The following is a 17,343-nucleotide window of genomic DNA, read 5'->3' on the forward strand; positions in this document are numbered from 1 at the left end:
GACTAGACAGAAAAGAAGGGAGCCTTCCCACTGAGGCACCGAGGCTGCTTTTAGCGGAGTCAGCTCGCTCCCACTTTGCCCGCGCCGCTCCTCCTTCCCAGTCCTAACTAGACGAGTGCGCAGTCCCAGTCTGCGAGAGGCCCCCTCCAGAGTCGGGCCGTGCTGTCGCGCCCCCAGGTCTCTGGGCCCGGGGCTCGCACTCACCTCCCCCGCTAGGCTTCAGGGGCTGCTGCCCTCGCGCATTGGCCCCTCCAGAGCCCAGTGTGGGAACCGGAGCGCCAGCAAGGGGCAGGGGCACTCGCCGCGGCCGCTCTCCCCACCCCTGGCTGCGCGCGGCCTCCGGCTCTCGGGCCTGCCTGCCGGCCTCCGGGCCTCGGCGGGGGAGCGCGGGCGCCGGGTCGGGGCGCGCCTCCCGGGAGCGGCGAGCGCAGAGGCGAGGAGCGGCGGGGCGCGCGGGTGCAGAGACACAGAGCCCCGACTTCCTGGCTCGCAGCGGCAGCTCTTCCCTGGCCGCGCGCTCCCTCTCCCTCTTACACGCGTCGCAGGGTCCTCCCATTTGAAACGCCGCCCGCGCACCGCCGGGGGGAGGGGGCAGCGCCAACAAATTGGGGGAGCTCCGCGATCAGCTCTAAAGTCTGCCTCTCCGAGCAGCAGCGCCCAGGACGATGCGCAGCGCTCGCGCCCCGGCTCTCCGACAGTGACCCGCCCGCGGCTCCCGGAGCGCCTCGCCCGCCGCCAGGGCACCGCGCCCTGAGCTCCCCGCCCGCCGCCGCCGCCGCCCGCCGCCCAGAGGCGCGGGACCATGGGGCCCCGGCCCGGCGTCTGGCTGCTGCTGCTGCTCGCCGCCCTCCTGCTCCACGAGGAGCGCAGCCGAGTGGCTGCGAAGGTGAGTGCCCGGCCAGCTCCGCGCAGCCCCTTTGTCCCTTCCCCAGAGCCGCCCGCTGACCCTCGAGGGGTCGCGCCGGGCCAGCGTGTGGCAGAGCAAGGTGTATTTCTCCGGGTCGTTGCCCGGTTTTGATCTCTGTGGGCTGCGATGGTGCATCCATTACAGAGCCTTCTTTGTTGTAGGTTGGGAAGGGGACAGTTAGAGAACTCCTCCGGGGCCGAAGGAAGCGAGGAGCCAGCTTAGCGCGCACAGTGGAGGGATGGGAGGGTGCTCGGGAGCAGAGCGGGATTTGAACCGGCTTCACCGTGGCGCTCAGCGCCTGGGCGTCTTCACCTGCCCTGGGTGCCCGGAGTGGGTCCGGGACTGAACTGAGTGGACACGCGCAGCCCACGCTGCTCGCAGCCTCACACACATGTGCAAGTGAGTTGCTTTGGGCGTGTTTCTCTCGTTCTTTGGAGAGACTGATGGTTGATGCTGGAACCAATGCTGGGCCATTTGCCTGGAAACAGCTGTATCTCTGCTTTCCCACGATTTTTCTGTTGCTAAAGAGCGCTCTAGACAGGAGCGGAGCTCCTCTGTACTTGCAACTTAAAAAAATTACCATTCTCTCTTTGTTGCCTTTTATTAATATATATGTACGTTTAGAATTATAGCCACTTTTATATTTGAGTGCAAAACCAAAATGAAACTACCGTTCATTGTTCTATGTACAAATTGTTTTCCTAGTTTTCATTTCCTCTGGCTACGTGCTTGCCCAGAAGGAATCTGAGAGATCTGTTTGCAGGAGTCCACGCTTCCAGCCCTGGACAGGCCACCGTGGTGGACTGCGATTCTGTCCTTTTTTTCTTCCCCTCAGACAGAAAAAAGATCTCAGCTGTTACCTAGTGTCCTAGGCCATGTCGTCCAAAAGCCGGTGAAGGTGTGGCTTCTAAGCACATTTTGCATTTTTTTTCCTCAAATGGTTAAAATGATTTTGCTACTTGTCAGATTCCCCACGCCTACTCTTTTACAGTTCAAAATTCTTCATCTTGTAAATTTACTTAGTTTTTTTTTTAGTTCTCTTCCAGAAGAATGATATTCACTGACACCGCTTAACTGTACACAAATTATTAACTACTACATGCCAGAGTAAACTGGTAATACACACACATGAAGGAGCTCTGGTGGCACAGTGATTAAAGTGCTCACCTACTAACTGAAAGGTCGGCAGTTTGAACTCACCAGCCGCTCCAGGGCAGAGAGATGTGGCGGTCTGCTTCCGTAAAGAATACAGCCTTGGAAACCCTCTGAGGCAATTCTGCCCTGTCCTATGGGGTCACTATGAGTCCGAACCCACTTGATGGCAATGGGTGTACACACTTATCTCACGATTGAGAGTTTGTCTCCTCACTCACAGCTCCTTCATTGCTTATTGAAAGGACCCGTGGCTACACCAACAGTTAACTTCAGGTTTTTTCCTCCTAGTCCAGAGTCCAGCCAAGTACCCTAGTCAGTTATTTAATCACTCTTTGTTGATGATGACAAAATACTTTCAAAAGAGTAGGCTTAAGAATGTATTTTTTTCTTTAGTCTAGAAATATTGACCCAAAGAGCTAAAACTTCAAAATAGAGATGCTAAACCTGATGCCAGGGCCAATCAGAGAAAGTTCTTTATTTGAAAATATGAACCTTTATTTGGACTCAGATTTCCTGATGGATAATGTTATAAAGCAAAGCTAATTGCAAAGATTAGCCTTTCGAAAAGCTAGGACTTTAAAAAATGAGCCACTCATTTCTGGGAATCCCTACTCCTACCTAGGAAATCAACTCCTGTTGAGTTTGGGGACTATTTGAATTCTCCTTAGTTATTCTCTAAAGCCCAATTACATTCATGTCCACTAGCTTTGTCGTATGTCACAAGGTGTCCCAGAGTGTTTTCAGAGGTCTGGCATATTAGCACCCTAGTCATGACGTGCTACGTTTCAGGATCAAATTATACTTTTTTCTTGCACTTGAAAGGATATTTGATTTCATATTTGACCGTATTTGTAATGGTCATAACGTTCATGTACGTGTGTGTGTAAGTGGGTTTCCTAGACCAGTGAAATTATGTCCTGCCTCTCCTACCACCGCTCTCCCGTCTGAAACTTTTCTTTCTTAAACTAGAAAAGAGGAATGGGGGGCAGGCCTGAGACAAAAATGCCTCTGGTGTTATCCTTAGCAACCTCTGTTCTCTGTCATGTAGGTTTACCGACTGAATGAACCGTTCCTTCAGCAGCTTTCAGACTCCCCCTCCAGCTGGCTGTGCTGTGATAGTGAGGATTTCTGAGGATCAGAGATGTGAACTTTCCCCTAAGTGTGGTGATGTCTATGTAGACGTATTGGCATCTCCTGACCATTAGTCACTACTTCTGGGACCGAATGACCTAGAGCTCAAAGTAAATGAGACTTAATTCCCATACAAATATGAACCACTTTCCTCTGGAAATGCAGTTTAAATAAGAAGGGTGATTGCTGATTTAGTCCCAATAATAGTAACATCAAACCCAAGTCTCAGATGTGATATTGGTAAAGGTATAATAATCAAAAAAACCCATTGCCGTCCTGCCAATTCTGACTCATAGCAACCCTATGGGACAGAGTAGACCTACCCCAGGGTTTCCATGGAGTGGCTGGTGGATTCAAACTGCCAACCTTTTGGTTAGCAACTGAGCTCTTAACCATTGAACCACCAGGGCTCCTGAAGGTATCATACCAATTGTAAACCCCAAAAAACCAAAACCCAAACCCGTTGCAGTTGAGTTGATTTTGACTGATAGTGACTCTGTAGGACAGAATAGAACTGCCCCATAGGGTTTCCAAGAAGCAGCTGGTGAATTCCAACTACCGACCTTTTTGGTTAGCAGTTCTTAACCACTGTGCCACCAGGGCTAATACCAATGACTGGTAGTTGGAATCCACCAGTCATAGTGCTGTTTATATTTGGAATAGGATTAGGGTGAAAGAAAGCTACCCTAAAAATGATCAGAAGAGATAATGTACACAAATTATGTACATAACGTTGGACTCTCTCATAGAATTATGAGTGGCATAAAATTAGTCACACACACATGCACACACACACATACACAGAAGGAGGGTGGTTTAGGGGCAAGAGGATCCTAAATTTCACGTCTGCTGTTATTTAGCAGATAATCTTGGAGGACTCGCTTAACCCTGTGCCTCAGTTTCCTTGGCAGAACTGCCCCTTCCTCACAGGGATCCATTCCCCACTTCCTTCCACACGTGCACACTGAGTGCCTCCTCATGACATGTGCTCTGCCCTCAAGAAGGTCAGAGTCTGGTGAGAGATGCCAAGAAAGAAACAGGCCAATACAACTCAGCCGAGTCAATGCGACAATCAAGGTAAACGAAGAGCCTTAGGAGCACCTAGCCCACGTTTGCGGAACTCAGAGGAAACTTCTGGGAGGACATTCCACCTCTGCAATCTGAGGAAGACATAGGAATTATAAACCCAATGTACTGTTTTCGTGTACATTAATATGGTGTATATAGCTAGAAGGAGCCCTGGAGGCACACTGGTTAAGCGCCTGGCTGCTAACCGAAAGATCTGTGGTTTGAACCCACTGACGGCTCCATGGGGTGAAGGACCAGGTGAACTGCTTACAGGCCTAGAAAACCCCATGGCGTAGTTCTACTCTGTCCTGTAGGGTCGCTATGAGTTGGAATCAACTCGACGGTACACGACACATTATTGGTGGAAGGTGTGAGAATTCTGTCTGTCCTTTCTCAAGTCCAAGAGCAATTGCATTTAAAGATGAGCCCGTGGTTTCCTCCTCTGAGATACCAAGAGGCCATCATTTCTACTATTACCAATTTTGGTAGCTGAAGTTTTATCTCAGAGGGGTAGACAGAAATTGAGGGGCAGGTTCTAGGAGAAGAGCTATAAGAAGCATATGGCGCCAAACAAAGACCCTGTCTTTGGTGGCCTCCCCTTTCTGCCAGGCTGCGGGTAGGTTTGGGGGTGTTTGGAAAGTTGTAGCTTGGTTGATTGGCTCTAGGCAGGAGGAGTGACCAAGAAAACCTACCCTCGCTTGGACAAAGGCATGAGGGAATTCACAAAACCCTACATTATTCATTAACAAGATGGTGGGCAGATTTCTTGGAACTAATGAGGATGGCCATAACTTAACAAGTTCAGTTATTTAGTTAAGATGCTTGTGAAGATTTTGTATACAAATTGAGCCCACAAGTGACGCACTTTAAGCAAATCCTTTTAGAAATAGGGCAGGCATCAAAAAATGAAGAAATTACATTTGTTTTGATGAACTACACAATGTTTGTTATAATAATTGTTCCAGAAATTGAAAAAGGCTTAACCTCATTAAAATGTCCTTCAAGTATGTTTGGTATTTTGAGTTCTTGGGAGAGAGTAAGCAACAGTAGAATGCGTAAATTAATATAATTATAGCATTGTTCTTCCTGCTATTATTAAACAACTACTAAAAAATGTCAGCTACAGAACAATACAAAAGACATATTCCTCCCATTCTCAAGCACACAATGAAAAGGGATATAAACCAAAAGAGGTTTCAATGGTGAATTTCTTTTAAGGAGTTTAATAGTATAAGAGTTACTTTTGGTTTAATCTTTTTGTAGTCTGGTACACAGTGAACTGGTTCCATCCAGTTTTTCTCCTCCATTATTCTCCTGGTTTTAATTTCTGTGACTTAGGTTTATCCTAGTTTTCTTTTTATATCTCTGCTTCCGTGTTCTTGGAGCCCTGGTGGTGCTGTGATTAAGAGCACGATTGCTAACCCAAGGTTCGGCAGTTCAAACTCACCAACTGCTCCTTGGAAACCTTATGGGGCAGTTTTACTCTGTGCTATAGGGTCGCTATGAGTTGGGTTTGGTTTTTTTTTTTTTGGTGCTCTTCTTCCTCAGTGTGTGTATGCTATTGGGGTAGGCTTCATCATGTTTTCTTTTTTCTCTACAGTCTCAACCTGGAAGGATCTACTCCCATGATTCAGTATCATTCCCTGACAGTGGCTCCAAACTTCTTTCTTGAGCTCCAGTCCAGTATCTTCAAGTTTCCATGGGACTCCTCAACTTGGCTGTCCTCCTGTGGTATCACATTTAGCAAATATGTTCCAAGCTGGATTGACCATCTTTCACCCCACTCCCCCTTTGGTCGTTAGTGCCACCATCTTCCCTGATGCTCAGACTGGAGACCTTGGTTTCATCTTGAGCCCTCACCCTTTGCCCTTTTGTAATTCCTATGTCTACCCAGTCACAAAGGCTACCGTTTCATCTTTCTACATGCTTTTCAGATTCACCCTTTGCTTTCTCTTCCCGTAGTTACTACCGTATTCCAGGCCTGCTCATCTTGGGCCAGGATTACTACAAAACCCTCCTTGCTCACATGCCTCCTTTCAGCCTCTTGTTCTCTCCATCCCTTTCCACATGCTGTGTGAGGCTAATTGTCCTCTGACATCTCACTTAAAACCACTTAATTCCTCCGCTCTGGATCTGACAGTGGATACCTGTTATCCAACCCTCCAACCAAGGGTACCCATCTCTTTGGCTTGGCCTTCCATGCCCTTCACAATATGAGTCTATCGAATTAATCTGGCCTTATTCCTTACTATTTCCCCAAATGCGTCTTTGGTAACTGTGATGCAGGTCTAATCTTTGTATTCCATTTTAATGTCTCCTGCCCTCCTACCTGGAATGTCCTCTCTTCCCCCCTTTTGCTTGCTTTAATTCTACTGAATCTCTTAATGCACTTCTCACATTGCACCTTCTCCATGCAATCTCTTCTACGCTCAGAGTTGCAATGAAGAATAGCTTTAAGCATTTGGATTAAAAGCAAACAAACAAAAATCCATCTTATACTTCAGTCCTCACTAACTGTAATCTCTTTGAACCTCAGCTCCCTAATCCATAAAATGAGGGTAATAGTAATATCTACCAAAGCCTTCCAGTTGGGCAGTAAGTGTGGGTGGGCATATGAAGTGCCTGGCACATAGTAAGCACCCAATAAGGATTGGCTGTTATTACAGCCACATGGTTTATTGCTTTATGTATGCTACTTCTGACTCCTCTGTCAGCTTAAAAGACTCTTGAGGACATACTGAGACATAGAAGGGAATCATTAATGACTTGTAATTGGTCCTAATGTTTCTTGCTGCCATTTACTTAGGACCCTTCAGGAGAGTCCTAGAGTATGCTGTGTACTGTTTTTCTCGTTGTTAGGTGCCGTCGAGTTGGTCCCAACTCATAGCGGCCCTGTAGGACAGAGTAGAACTGCCCCAGGGGTTTTCCAAGGAGTGGCTGGTGGATTTGAACTGCTGATTTTTTGGTTAGCAGCCAAGCTCCTGATTACTGTGACACCAGGGCTCCATGCTGTGTACCTGCTCACACAATTACGACACATACTGCTTTCCTGAACCCTATGTTACTAAAGAAACCAAAGAAACACAATGCCAAACTGAGGTATTTCTCCATAATTTGGAATTGGAAGTAGATATTCCAGCACAGACTAAACATGACTCAGAACTATATACAATGCTGAACTCTGTGTAAATAGTTTCTTCCTTGGCTTAGTGATAATCTTTGTTGAAGCTTTGCTAGATTTGATTTTTAATCTGCATGCTCTAATAACATTTTAGGTTATCTGAGTTTCAAAGCTTTCTAGACTTGATGTAAAGTCAAAGACAAATGCGAGGTATTCAAATCAGATATTAAAGCAATATTTTAAATGTCGTGCAGGCTTTTGCATATCCGTTGATGGTATAAATTCTTGCTTGAAAAAGGAGGATTTTGTAACTGCCTCATCTTCTATTGCTCTTGGAATTAGTACTTTTTTCTAGGTTTTGGAATAACTATTGTTTATTACCAAAGAAATAGTGTAGTGTGATTATTTCTTTCTTATTCAAATATTAGCAGGAGACACTGGCTGTGAACTAGAAGGATCAGATTTGATGTCAATGGCTCTATTTCCATTTGACCAAATACACATTTTATGAAAATGGTAAAAAAAAAAAAAAAAGTTATCAGGGTTTCTGCTTTATAAAATAAACATTTCTTTATGAGAACAAAACCCAGAATTTTCTAGTTGTTACTCAAAGTTTTGAAAGCCGTTTCCAAAACCTTTCCAAAGGTTTCCAAGAGGCTATTGCACACCTCGATATGAGGAAGCTTCATAGGAAATGACGTTTAGCCATGTGTATCTTCATTTCAGAAAGATAAATCTGTATACCTAGCTCTCATTATTTACCACAGTAAATGGCGTTTTTGAGGGTACTAAATCAGTATTTGTTTCCTGTTTCAAGTGTCACAAATAAAAGCAATGATAATAATTTTGGCATCTTTCCTTCATTTTTATTTAACAAATAATATTAAGGTATAACTTAATATTATACCTTAATACCAATTGAAGATTTGGTTAATACATCCCTAAACATTTTTTTTTTTTTGCAGTATGAAAAAACAATCAAAATTTATTTTAAGCCTCCCAATTATCCTCTTTTATAATTTATTGATTTTGTTGTTGAGAATATACACAGCAAAAGTAGTTCAACAGTTTTTATGGGTACAATTCAGCAACACTGATTACATTCTTCAAGCTGTATAACCATTCTTACCCTCCTTTTCCGAATTCTTTCTCCCTGTTAACAAACACGCTGCCCCCTAAGGTTCCTATCTAATCTTTGAGTTGCTGTTGTCAATTTGATCCCGTATAGATAGATCTTAGAAGAGCACAATGCTCAAGGCAGACATTCTTTACTAGTTAAGCTAGACTATTGTTTGGTTTAAGAAGACTTCTGGGAATGTTTTTGGTTTAAGTTTTAAAGATTATCTCAAGGCAGTGGTTTTGGGGGATTCATCCAGCCTCCATGGCTCTAAAAATCTAGGTTTCATGAGAATTCAAAATTCTGTTCTGTACTTTCTCCCTTTTTATCAGATTCTTCCGTAGAATCTTCCCACAATTACCTTTTAATGCAACCGATGTCTTGTTTCTGAAACAGGAGCGTTTAACGCCATGTCATCCAAAAGCATTGGCTTTAAAAAGTTGTTTTAAACACCAGCAGCTCCTTGTCATCATTAGTTTTAATTGTTGAGTTCATTTTATAATCTTTTTAAAAATACCATAAAATTTTAATGTCAGATAATTACTGAGTTACATAAAACGTATCTGCCAAATCAGGACCGTTTCTGCTTTAGATCTTGATTAAGTGATAATATTACTATCATCCTTACCCATAAGGTGACAGATTTTATTAGAGAAAAAAGGCCGCAGCACCTATAGTCTTGTGTGTTTTTGTAATGTCCACTTGTTAACTTTGTATGTTAAATAGAAGCGATTATAGACTGTCTCAGTGTTCAGCTTAACCCTGCAATTAAACCAGGCAAAAGAAATGCCCGTTTCTGTAAGAAGCTTGCATGAAAGGGGCTGAGGTAAACACAACTTTTTGGAAAGACAATTGCAATGTTGTAAATACATCCAGAGAGGAGGTAAGCCCAATGACATTCTCCGTACTGGAGGAAGTAGCATGACTGCAGTTAAGCACATGGACACTGGAGCTGTGCTGGGCTGGCTTTGAATGCCAGCTCTGCCGCTTACTAACTGTGTGACCTTGGGCCACCTCTGTCTGCCCTCATTTCCTCATCTGTAAAGTGGGCTAGTAATAGTGCTTTACCTACAAGGTATTTGTGAGAATTAAATGAATTAATGTTTGTAAAGCATTTATAAAGTGCTTGCTTCATGCCAGGCACTATTCTATGCATTCGTTAAAGTAAAAACAAATTCTGAGGAATAACTAGCATAGTAATTATACAAACAGGGTATCTTATTGTTGGAACAGGCCACATCATGATCACCTAAGTGGTTCTCAGATCCGAACTCCCATCAGAGTCATCTAGAGGGATTGATGAAACACACATGGCGGGGTTCCACAAGGATTGACCTGGGAATCTGCATTTCTAACAAGTTCCTAGGGGATGCTCATGCTGCTGGTCTGGAAACTGTAGGTCTGGTCCATTCTCTTCACTTTGCAGAGGGAGTGGCCTAGAGGATGTGAGGTCATCAGAAAGCAGAGCTAGATGTACAGACACTATTCTGGGGCATCAGTTTGCTCCTCAAATTGAAGTTGAGCCATGGCGTTTAAAACGGTTCTCCCCATTCTCTCTTTTTTTCCCTTCATTGGTTGTTCTTGCTGACAAGTCTAGTTCCTACTCTGTGGTGCAAATTTGGAAGGTTAGTGGTAGGAAGGAAGTTCAAGAAGCATGCGTGTGGACTGCCAGGAGGCTGATTCTCATGAATGTGGAGAGGGATGGCCTGTATGGAAAGTGATAAAAGCTGATGGCTGGGAGAGATTCCTCATCCCCTGTGTCCTTGTTTCCTCTTCAGAGAATGTCATGTGATGTTTCTCACGATTGAACTGTTTCGAATCAAACTTTTGTCATCTTTTGTGTTTGGATTCCAGCCCACCCACCTGCTGAGACTGGACAAAGGCAGGACACACTTAAGAGGGGACTCGGGCAGGAGACCCCCTTTGGGGTTTATCATGTTGGATTCCTCAGCCCTTTGCTCTCAAATTCTTGCAATGTGCCGCCCTCACCACTTCCTCCATGTCTCAGCCACTTGGGTCCCTGAGTTAGGAAGTTCCGCTTTGTATCGTATCAGGGCCAAAGCCATTTCCTGGAGATTAAAGACCATTTGCGATTAGCGGTTTAAAATAACTCCTAAATTTTGGTGAGGAAATGACCTTTAAAATGGAGGCAAAACTTGCCAAAGCAGAAAAAATGGGTCAGTGAAGGGAAAAAAATATCATCCACAATATGGTTAGCTTAGCCTCTGGGTCAGATTTATTCTGGATAAGCACACAGACCCAGTCCAGAATCAATATATTCACTGATAAGCTGGGAAGAACACAGTCCTTGTTACGTAGGATATGCAGTGTGCAGTGTTCTCGAGTTACCCTCTTTTAATACCATATCTTTAGCAGAAATTATTTGCATGTAAATATTATGCTAACAGCAGATGCTTTTTATCAGCTCATTAAAGCAAATCTGACCAGATGGCTATTGGGTGCCTTGATAATAATTAGATTTTGTTTTTCCAAATACTTGGAAGTAATAAGACCATATTTCTTTATTCTAGAATTCAGGCTTTCAAAATAATTTTTGTTTAAATGTATAATCCATCTTTTTTTTAAATTATGTCATGTTGACCTTAGAAATTTTCTGTTCTTTCATAAAGGGTTATCACTCACTAATGTATTAGAGATATTTGGATTTTTTTCTCCACTAGATAATTCATTCAAAAACGTGTAACTTTGGATATTGTTTTAGGCTAGGGGCCAAATTTGTAACCAAAGTCCCCTCACCCTTTTTTTTTCAAACATCACTGAAAATAAAACAAGTAAGGCTATGACTCACATAAGTACAAAGCACTAAGTAATAAATTGATAACTCCTTAGATACAAATCTTGCTGCTGACATTTGAAATTCGTTCAGTAAATGAGGGTCAGAAAATATACAAGTGGTTAGAATTGTTTGTCTACTTTGTATTCTGGCATACCCTGAAGTTAAAGTAAGAATAATTTTAATAATGGCATGATAGATGTTGTAATGAAAAACTAAAACTTATACTGTCCTTTCGTTGTCCATAAAGCTTTTCATGTAGGCTCTGAAACCCTAGAAAGACCGTTGGACCATTACAAGCTCTGTAGCCAGACTTCCTGAGCCTGGACTCTTCTTGCTTTAGCGCTTTCTAGCTGTTTGGCCTTGGCAGCCTACTTAACCTCTCTGTGCCTCATTTTCTCTTGTCTATAAAATGGGGATAACAATAGTATTCCTTTACAGGATTATTGTGAGGGTAGTACACCTTATTACCTGTAAAGCTCACAGATGAGTGACTGGCATATCACAAGAGCTCGATAAATTTTAGCTATTCTTATTGATTTCATTATTACCTTATTGATAGTCTGATTTAAGACGTACATGACTAAATTTTTGAAGACTGAATAATATCTTTCTTTTACTTCCACTTCATTCTTGAGATGAGATAGTCTTCTTAGTTCATTTAAAAATATTGGGATTATGATGATATTCACACATTTAATTAATAAGTATTCTTTGCACGCTTTTTTAAGGGCATAGCACTATCCCTAAAATATTTCCGCGATGGAAAAACTGCACTCCAAAGCAGATAGAATTAATCTAACACAAGCAAATAAAAACGAAGTGCACGATAGTGGCAGCGTCATCACAGTTTCAGATTCTCATGAGATTTTCAGACATTTGGTATTTTAAAAAAAAAAAAAATTTTTTTTGTTTTTTATTTTAAGAAGGGTGAGTCTTCTGTCAATTTCTTCCTGTGAATGATTAATGTAAAAAAAGACCATAGTTTAATAAAGCATTGTGCAAACTGGGAATCACTTTAGAAATCCTCCTTCCTCGCCTCTGTAAAATGAGAAATGTCATCGTCTTCCTGACGGTGAGAAATTTTGGGATGTCTGCGATTTATTTCGTCACATTCTCAAAGACATGTGGTTTTGCCCTCATTCTGAGTTTTGGAGTCTTACTATTGACTCAGGAGCCCTGGTGGCTCGGTGGTTAAGAGCGTGGCTGCTAACCAAAAGTTCTAATCAGCCACTCCTTGGAAACCCTATGGGGCACTTCTACCCTGTCCTACAGGGTTGCTGTGAGTTGAAAATGACTGGATGGCAACACGTGTATGGGTATTATTGACTCATAATTTTCCACCAACTCATCAGCTGTGTTCAGAGTTGATGGGTCTGAAGATGACAGCCATTCTTTCAGTTATTGGTATATCACTTCTAACAAATCCTTTGTAACGTAGCTCTTCACTTGCCGCTTGTTTTGCTAATTAGTGTTTTAGATGTGGCAATTAAGTCAGGGAATCGTGTAGATCAAGTGAGCTGGCGTGGTCTGAGCGCAGTCAGAGAGAGAGAGAAACGGCGCCCGCTCAGAGTGCTCCAAGTCTCACGCCGTTGACCTAACCCTGGAACGTCTCTGCCGTTGTCTGCTTGGCCCTGACATTTTCCATTATAGAAAATGCCTCCGTGGCAACAGAGGTGGGGCTTTCCAGCCATGTAAACATTCGCTGCCTAGGCGCATTTCAGAATTCACCTGAGATAGAGGTCTGAAAGCCATATGTTAGGACAGTCCAAGAGGAATACCTAAACATACTGACAGATTGAGCATGTTTTCCATTAGAAAGCTTAAAATATGGGATTGTCCCATCTAAATAAAGAACCTTTCTACAAAAGTCTGTATATTCCCATTGTCGTTGAGACGATTCAGAGCGACCCCATAGAACAGAGTAAGAACTGCTTCATAGGGTTTCCAGGGCTGTAACTTTTATGGAGTCCTGTGATGCAGTGGTTAAGAACTTGGCTGCTAACCAAAAGGTTGGCAGTTCGAATCCACCAGCTGCTCCTTGGAGACCCTATGGGGCAGTTCTGTTCTGTCTTATAGCGTTGCTAGGAGTCCGAATCGACTTGACAACAACTGGTTTGGGTTTTTTTTTTTTTTAACCTTTATGGAAGCAGGCTGCTACATCTTTCTCTTGTGGAGCGGCTGGTGAGTTTGAACTGCAGACCTTTCGGTTAGCAGCCAAGTGCTTAACCACTGCACCACCAGGGCTCCTTAGTCTGTACATACCATAGGGAAATGAGTCTGTGTATATTTCTACTTTGACATTATCATTTATAGGATGTCAGGGCTTTTATATACTAAGGACCTTCAATTAACATAACTGTAAACATACCCCATGAAATGAGATTATTTATAGTTTTTTCACAGTAGTAATTAATGTAATAAATATTTATTGCACACTCGTCTGTGCCAGACATTATTCTAAAAATAGGTGAGGGGAAAAGACAGATAAAAATTGCTGCCCTCAAAGATTGTTTATGAAATTCAAGCAAACAATTTCTGACTTGCATCTTTTCAAACTAGAAATTATTTTACAAGATGCTCTTCTTTGTTGTTTTAAGAATGGTTCAGCCTCAGGAATTCAATGTTGTTAAAAGAGTTATAAATATAAGGAAAAGAACCAAAGTCCTTTTGTAGGAGTCGTATCTACTTGTCTCTAAAGTACACTTACGATACTAACAGACACTCAGGGTTGTTGCATTTTTCAGAAAATTTGAAATATCTTTAGAGTATAATATGATGGAGCTTGGTTCTCCTCTCAGCCCTGGGAATTATGCAAAGCTAGCGATGGGAAAAGGCCTACTTGGATTTAGGGTGGCTGAAGGCATCATATGTGGAAATACCAGATGTGAGAACGGAGTGGAGACTACAAAGCTGATGTATTTCTGCAGGATGCCTGACCTCCAGATATCTTGATGAGGTTAGCATGTGTCACAATAATGATGCAAGAATATTGTCCTTTGCCTCAAAAAGCATCACTCTGTGACCAAGCCAATGGGACCCAGTATGAAGAGATCTGAAGAAAACAGTCAGAAAGAGAGATACTTTTGCAATCAGCAGGAGACAGACCCTGAAGACCAAAGGATGCAAGTGGTCATGCCACTCCCAAGGGATAACGGCAACCCCCATGGGGCATGCTGTCGAAATGTGCAGCAAAACCAAGAAATTAAGAGCTGGTTTTCCAGGCTCAACACTTACTTGAACCTGGAGGACTTCTAGTTACAATGAGCACTTGGGTCTCCTTTTCTATGGGGGTTATACTCTCTGGCAAAATTGGAATCTTGTTCTTAGGACCAAGATTCACCAGCTTTCCTGAGCAAAACAAATCCGGTTTGTGACTAAGGGGTAAATGAATCAGAAACACAAAGATAAGGTTTCCTTGAAAATACTCAGGGGCTTAAAAAAGAAATCACAGGTCAAAGTTCTTGGCAAAACATGTTAGCGGAATTGTCCTAGACAGTTGGCAGGACATGTATCGTATTATACTGTCAACTGTGAAAAGACAGTAATAAAGGGAAAAGATATAATGTAAAAATCTCAGATGAAATGTATTATGTTACTGAACCTTTTTTGGTAGGGAATGATTATACAAAACCCTGAAACCAAATTTGCTGCTGTCAAGTCGACTCTGATTCATAGCGACCCATAGGACAGAGTAGAACTGCCCCAAAGGTTTCCAAGGCTGTAAATCTTTGTGCAAGCAGACTGACATGTCTTTCTTCTGTAGAGTTGCTGGTGGCTTCGAACCGCTGACCTTTCGGTTAGCAGCCAAGTGCCTTAACCACTGTACCACCAGGCCTCCATGATTATACAAATGGTCTTTAATTTAATCCCTTAATTGGCAATTCTTTTCCTAAATACAGAGTAAGAGGGTGAAGGAGAGATCAGACCAGGTGGTGTTTCTAATGTGTCTAAACATTGTCTGAAAGAATGCAGTTCTGAGCTTGGGGTGCCGTATCAGAGCCTGTCTGCCATATCTGAGCAGAATCACTCGTGACTTCAATACAGAATGGCAGGTGATAGACTTACCATTGCCGTCCAGTTGATTCCGACTCATAGCAACCCTTTAGGACAGAATAGAAATGCCCCATAGGGTTTCTAAGGAGCAGCTGGTGGATTTGAACTGCTGACCTGAGCTCTTAACCACTGCATCACCGTGGACCCCCAGTAACTACTAGGAGACAAAATTTTAACGCACTGTATCTAGTCATGTATAGTAGGTGACTGTAAGTTAAGGGAATATAGTATTAATTTGAAAGCTGTACTTGGCAAAACAAAATAATTAGATTGAGTTTTTCATTATGAATAATCTTACAGGTGGATGGAAAAACTGCTAGCTTGTACAGTGCTTTCTGTTCTTCCCGGAGTCAGAGTGATGCCATGTCTGAGAGCCATGAGCTTTGGCGGGGGGAAGTTGAGAGCAAACCTTGCTTTACCGTCTTCCCTCATCGGCAGGAAATAGGTTCCAAGACCTCCAGCGGATGCCTGAAACTGTGGAGAGTACCCAACCCTATATATTAGGCTTTTTCCTGTACTTATGATAAAGTTTAATTTATAAATCAGGCATGGTAAGAGATAACAATAAGTTAGAAGCACTTTACAGCTTCCCCGTGGCATTTCTGGCTTGCCAGCATCACCACTCTTGTGCTTTGAAGCCATTATTAAGTAAAAGAAGAGTTACTTAAACACAAGCACTGCAGACTGTGGTTGACCGTGGGCAACTGAAACCGCGGAAGGGAAACCATGGATAAAGGGGGACGGCTGTATATATAATAATTTTATATACCTTTGGTCTTATTTATTCAAGTGTTGGGACTTTGCTAATTTGCACTGGTGAGCCAAGCCCCGTTGGGACACCGAGTAGGGAGTGGACCAGAGTAACGCAGAACTGGGGACTAAGTAGAGCCCTGGTGGTGCGGTAGTTAAGAGTTCAGCTGCTAACCAAAAGACTGACAGTTCGAATCCACCAGCTGCTCCTTCGAAACCCTGTGGAGCAGTTCTACCCTGTCCTGTAGGGTTGCTATGAGTCGGAAATGACTTGACAGCAATGGGTTTTTTTTTTTTTTTTGGTTGGGGGCTCAGCACCTCGTCTTTGTCTTCTTTGTCTTGTGTCCTGTGCTGGATGAAATGTTCGGGCAGGAAAACCTTGAATGGAAACGAGCCTGTATCACTAGTTGAACGAGAGTGACTGTAAAGACTTTTCGGAAGAGCTCTGGAGGAAGAGGTCTAGGTCAGAATTGATACTTTCTATAATAGTCATTTCTTATCCCACAATCCTGGAGTCCAGCGGTGAGCATGAAGTGTTACAAAGTGGCACAGGCTATCCAGCTGCTACACTGGCATGCTGGTAATAAACCTGGGCACAATGTTCTCTCCTAATCCTCTGCACAGAGGTAGCTGCCTCTGCTGGTCCCCTGATCCTACCTGCCTGCCTGCTGGCCAATAATTATCCTTGAATATCTGTCCCTCTTCCATACCCTGGGGCCTTGGACTGAAATAGCAACAGGCAGAAGCAGAGGTCAGTGGTGGTTCAGGTAGAATTCTCATCTTCCATGCGGGAGACCTGGGTTCGATTCCTGGCCAGTGCACCTCCTGACCAGCCATCACCCGTCTGTCAGTGGAGGTTTGTTTCTGTGATGCTGAACAAGTTTCAGGAGACCTTCCAGACGAGGACAGACTAGGAAGATAGGCCTGGAAATCTACTTCCAAAAATCAGCCAAGGAAAGCACTGTAGCTCCCAACGGTCTGATCCCGCTGTGTGTGGGGTGGCTGTGAGTCGGGGGCTGACTTGATGACAGCTAACTCCAGCAGCCAGCACTGCTGCCGCAAGGGCCCTGGCACCGTGAGTGAGAGGACTGCATGGAGGATATCTAAGGAGAGTAGAAGAAGGATTAAAACCAGCAACTTCCAGGATTGGGTCTTCCTCACATGCCTTGGGTTCTTTTTAGATTAAAAGAAATTAAGGGTAAAAGGTGCTTTAGGATACCCCTCCCCAAATTACTGTGATATAA

The 17,343-nt window shown here is 43.4% G+C and overlaps 2 protein-coding genes across 2 annotated transcripts in view; one reads left to right on the forward strand and one right to left on the reverse strand.

Annotated features, from left to right (window-relative positions):
* COL4A2 (collagen type IV alpha 2 chain) overlaps positions 1-291 on the reverse strand; it is a 250,289-nt gene extending 249,998 nt beyond the window's left edge. The window contains exon 1 of the mRNA XM_064275231.1: positions 205-291. The gene's annotated coding sequence lies outside the window, so the exon portion shown is untranslated. The remainder of the gene's footprint in view (positions 1-204) is intronic.
* Positions 292-680: 389 nt separating this feature from the next.
* The window catches only part of COL4A1 (collagen type IV alpha 1 chain), a 173,545-nt gene continuing 156,882 nt past the window's right edge, over positions 681-17,343 (forward strand). The window contains exon 1 of the mRNA XM_064275232.1: positions 681-886. Coding sequence (XP_064131302.1) covers positions 803-886 — 84 coding nt within the window. The 5' untranslated portion in view covers positions 681-802. The remainder of the gene's footprint in view (positions 887-17,343) is intronic.

The sequence above is a fragment of the Loxodonta africana genome, chromosome 23, assembly GCF_030014295.1.
Source record: "Loxodonta africana isolate mLoxAfr1 chromosome 23, mLoxAfr1.hap2, whole genome shotgun sequence".
Lineage (NCBI taxonomy): Eukaryota > Metazoa > Chordata > Mammalia > Proboscidea > Elephantidae > Loxodonta > Loxodonta africana.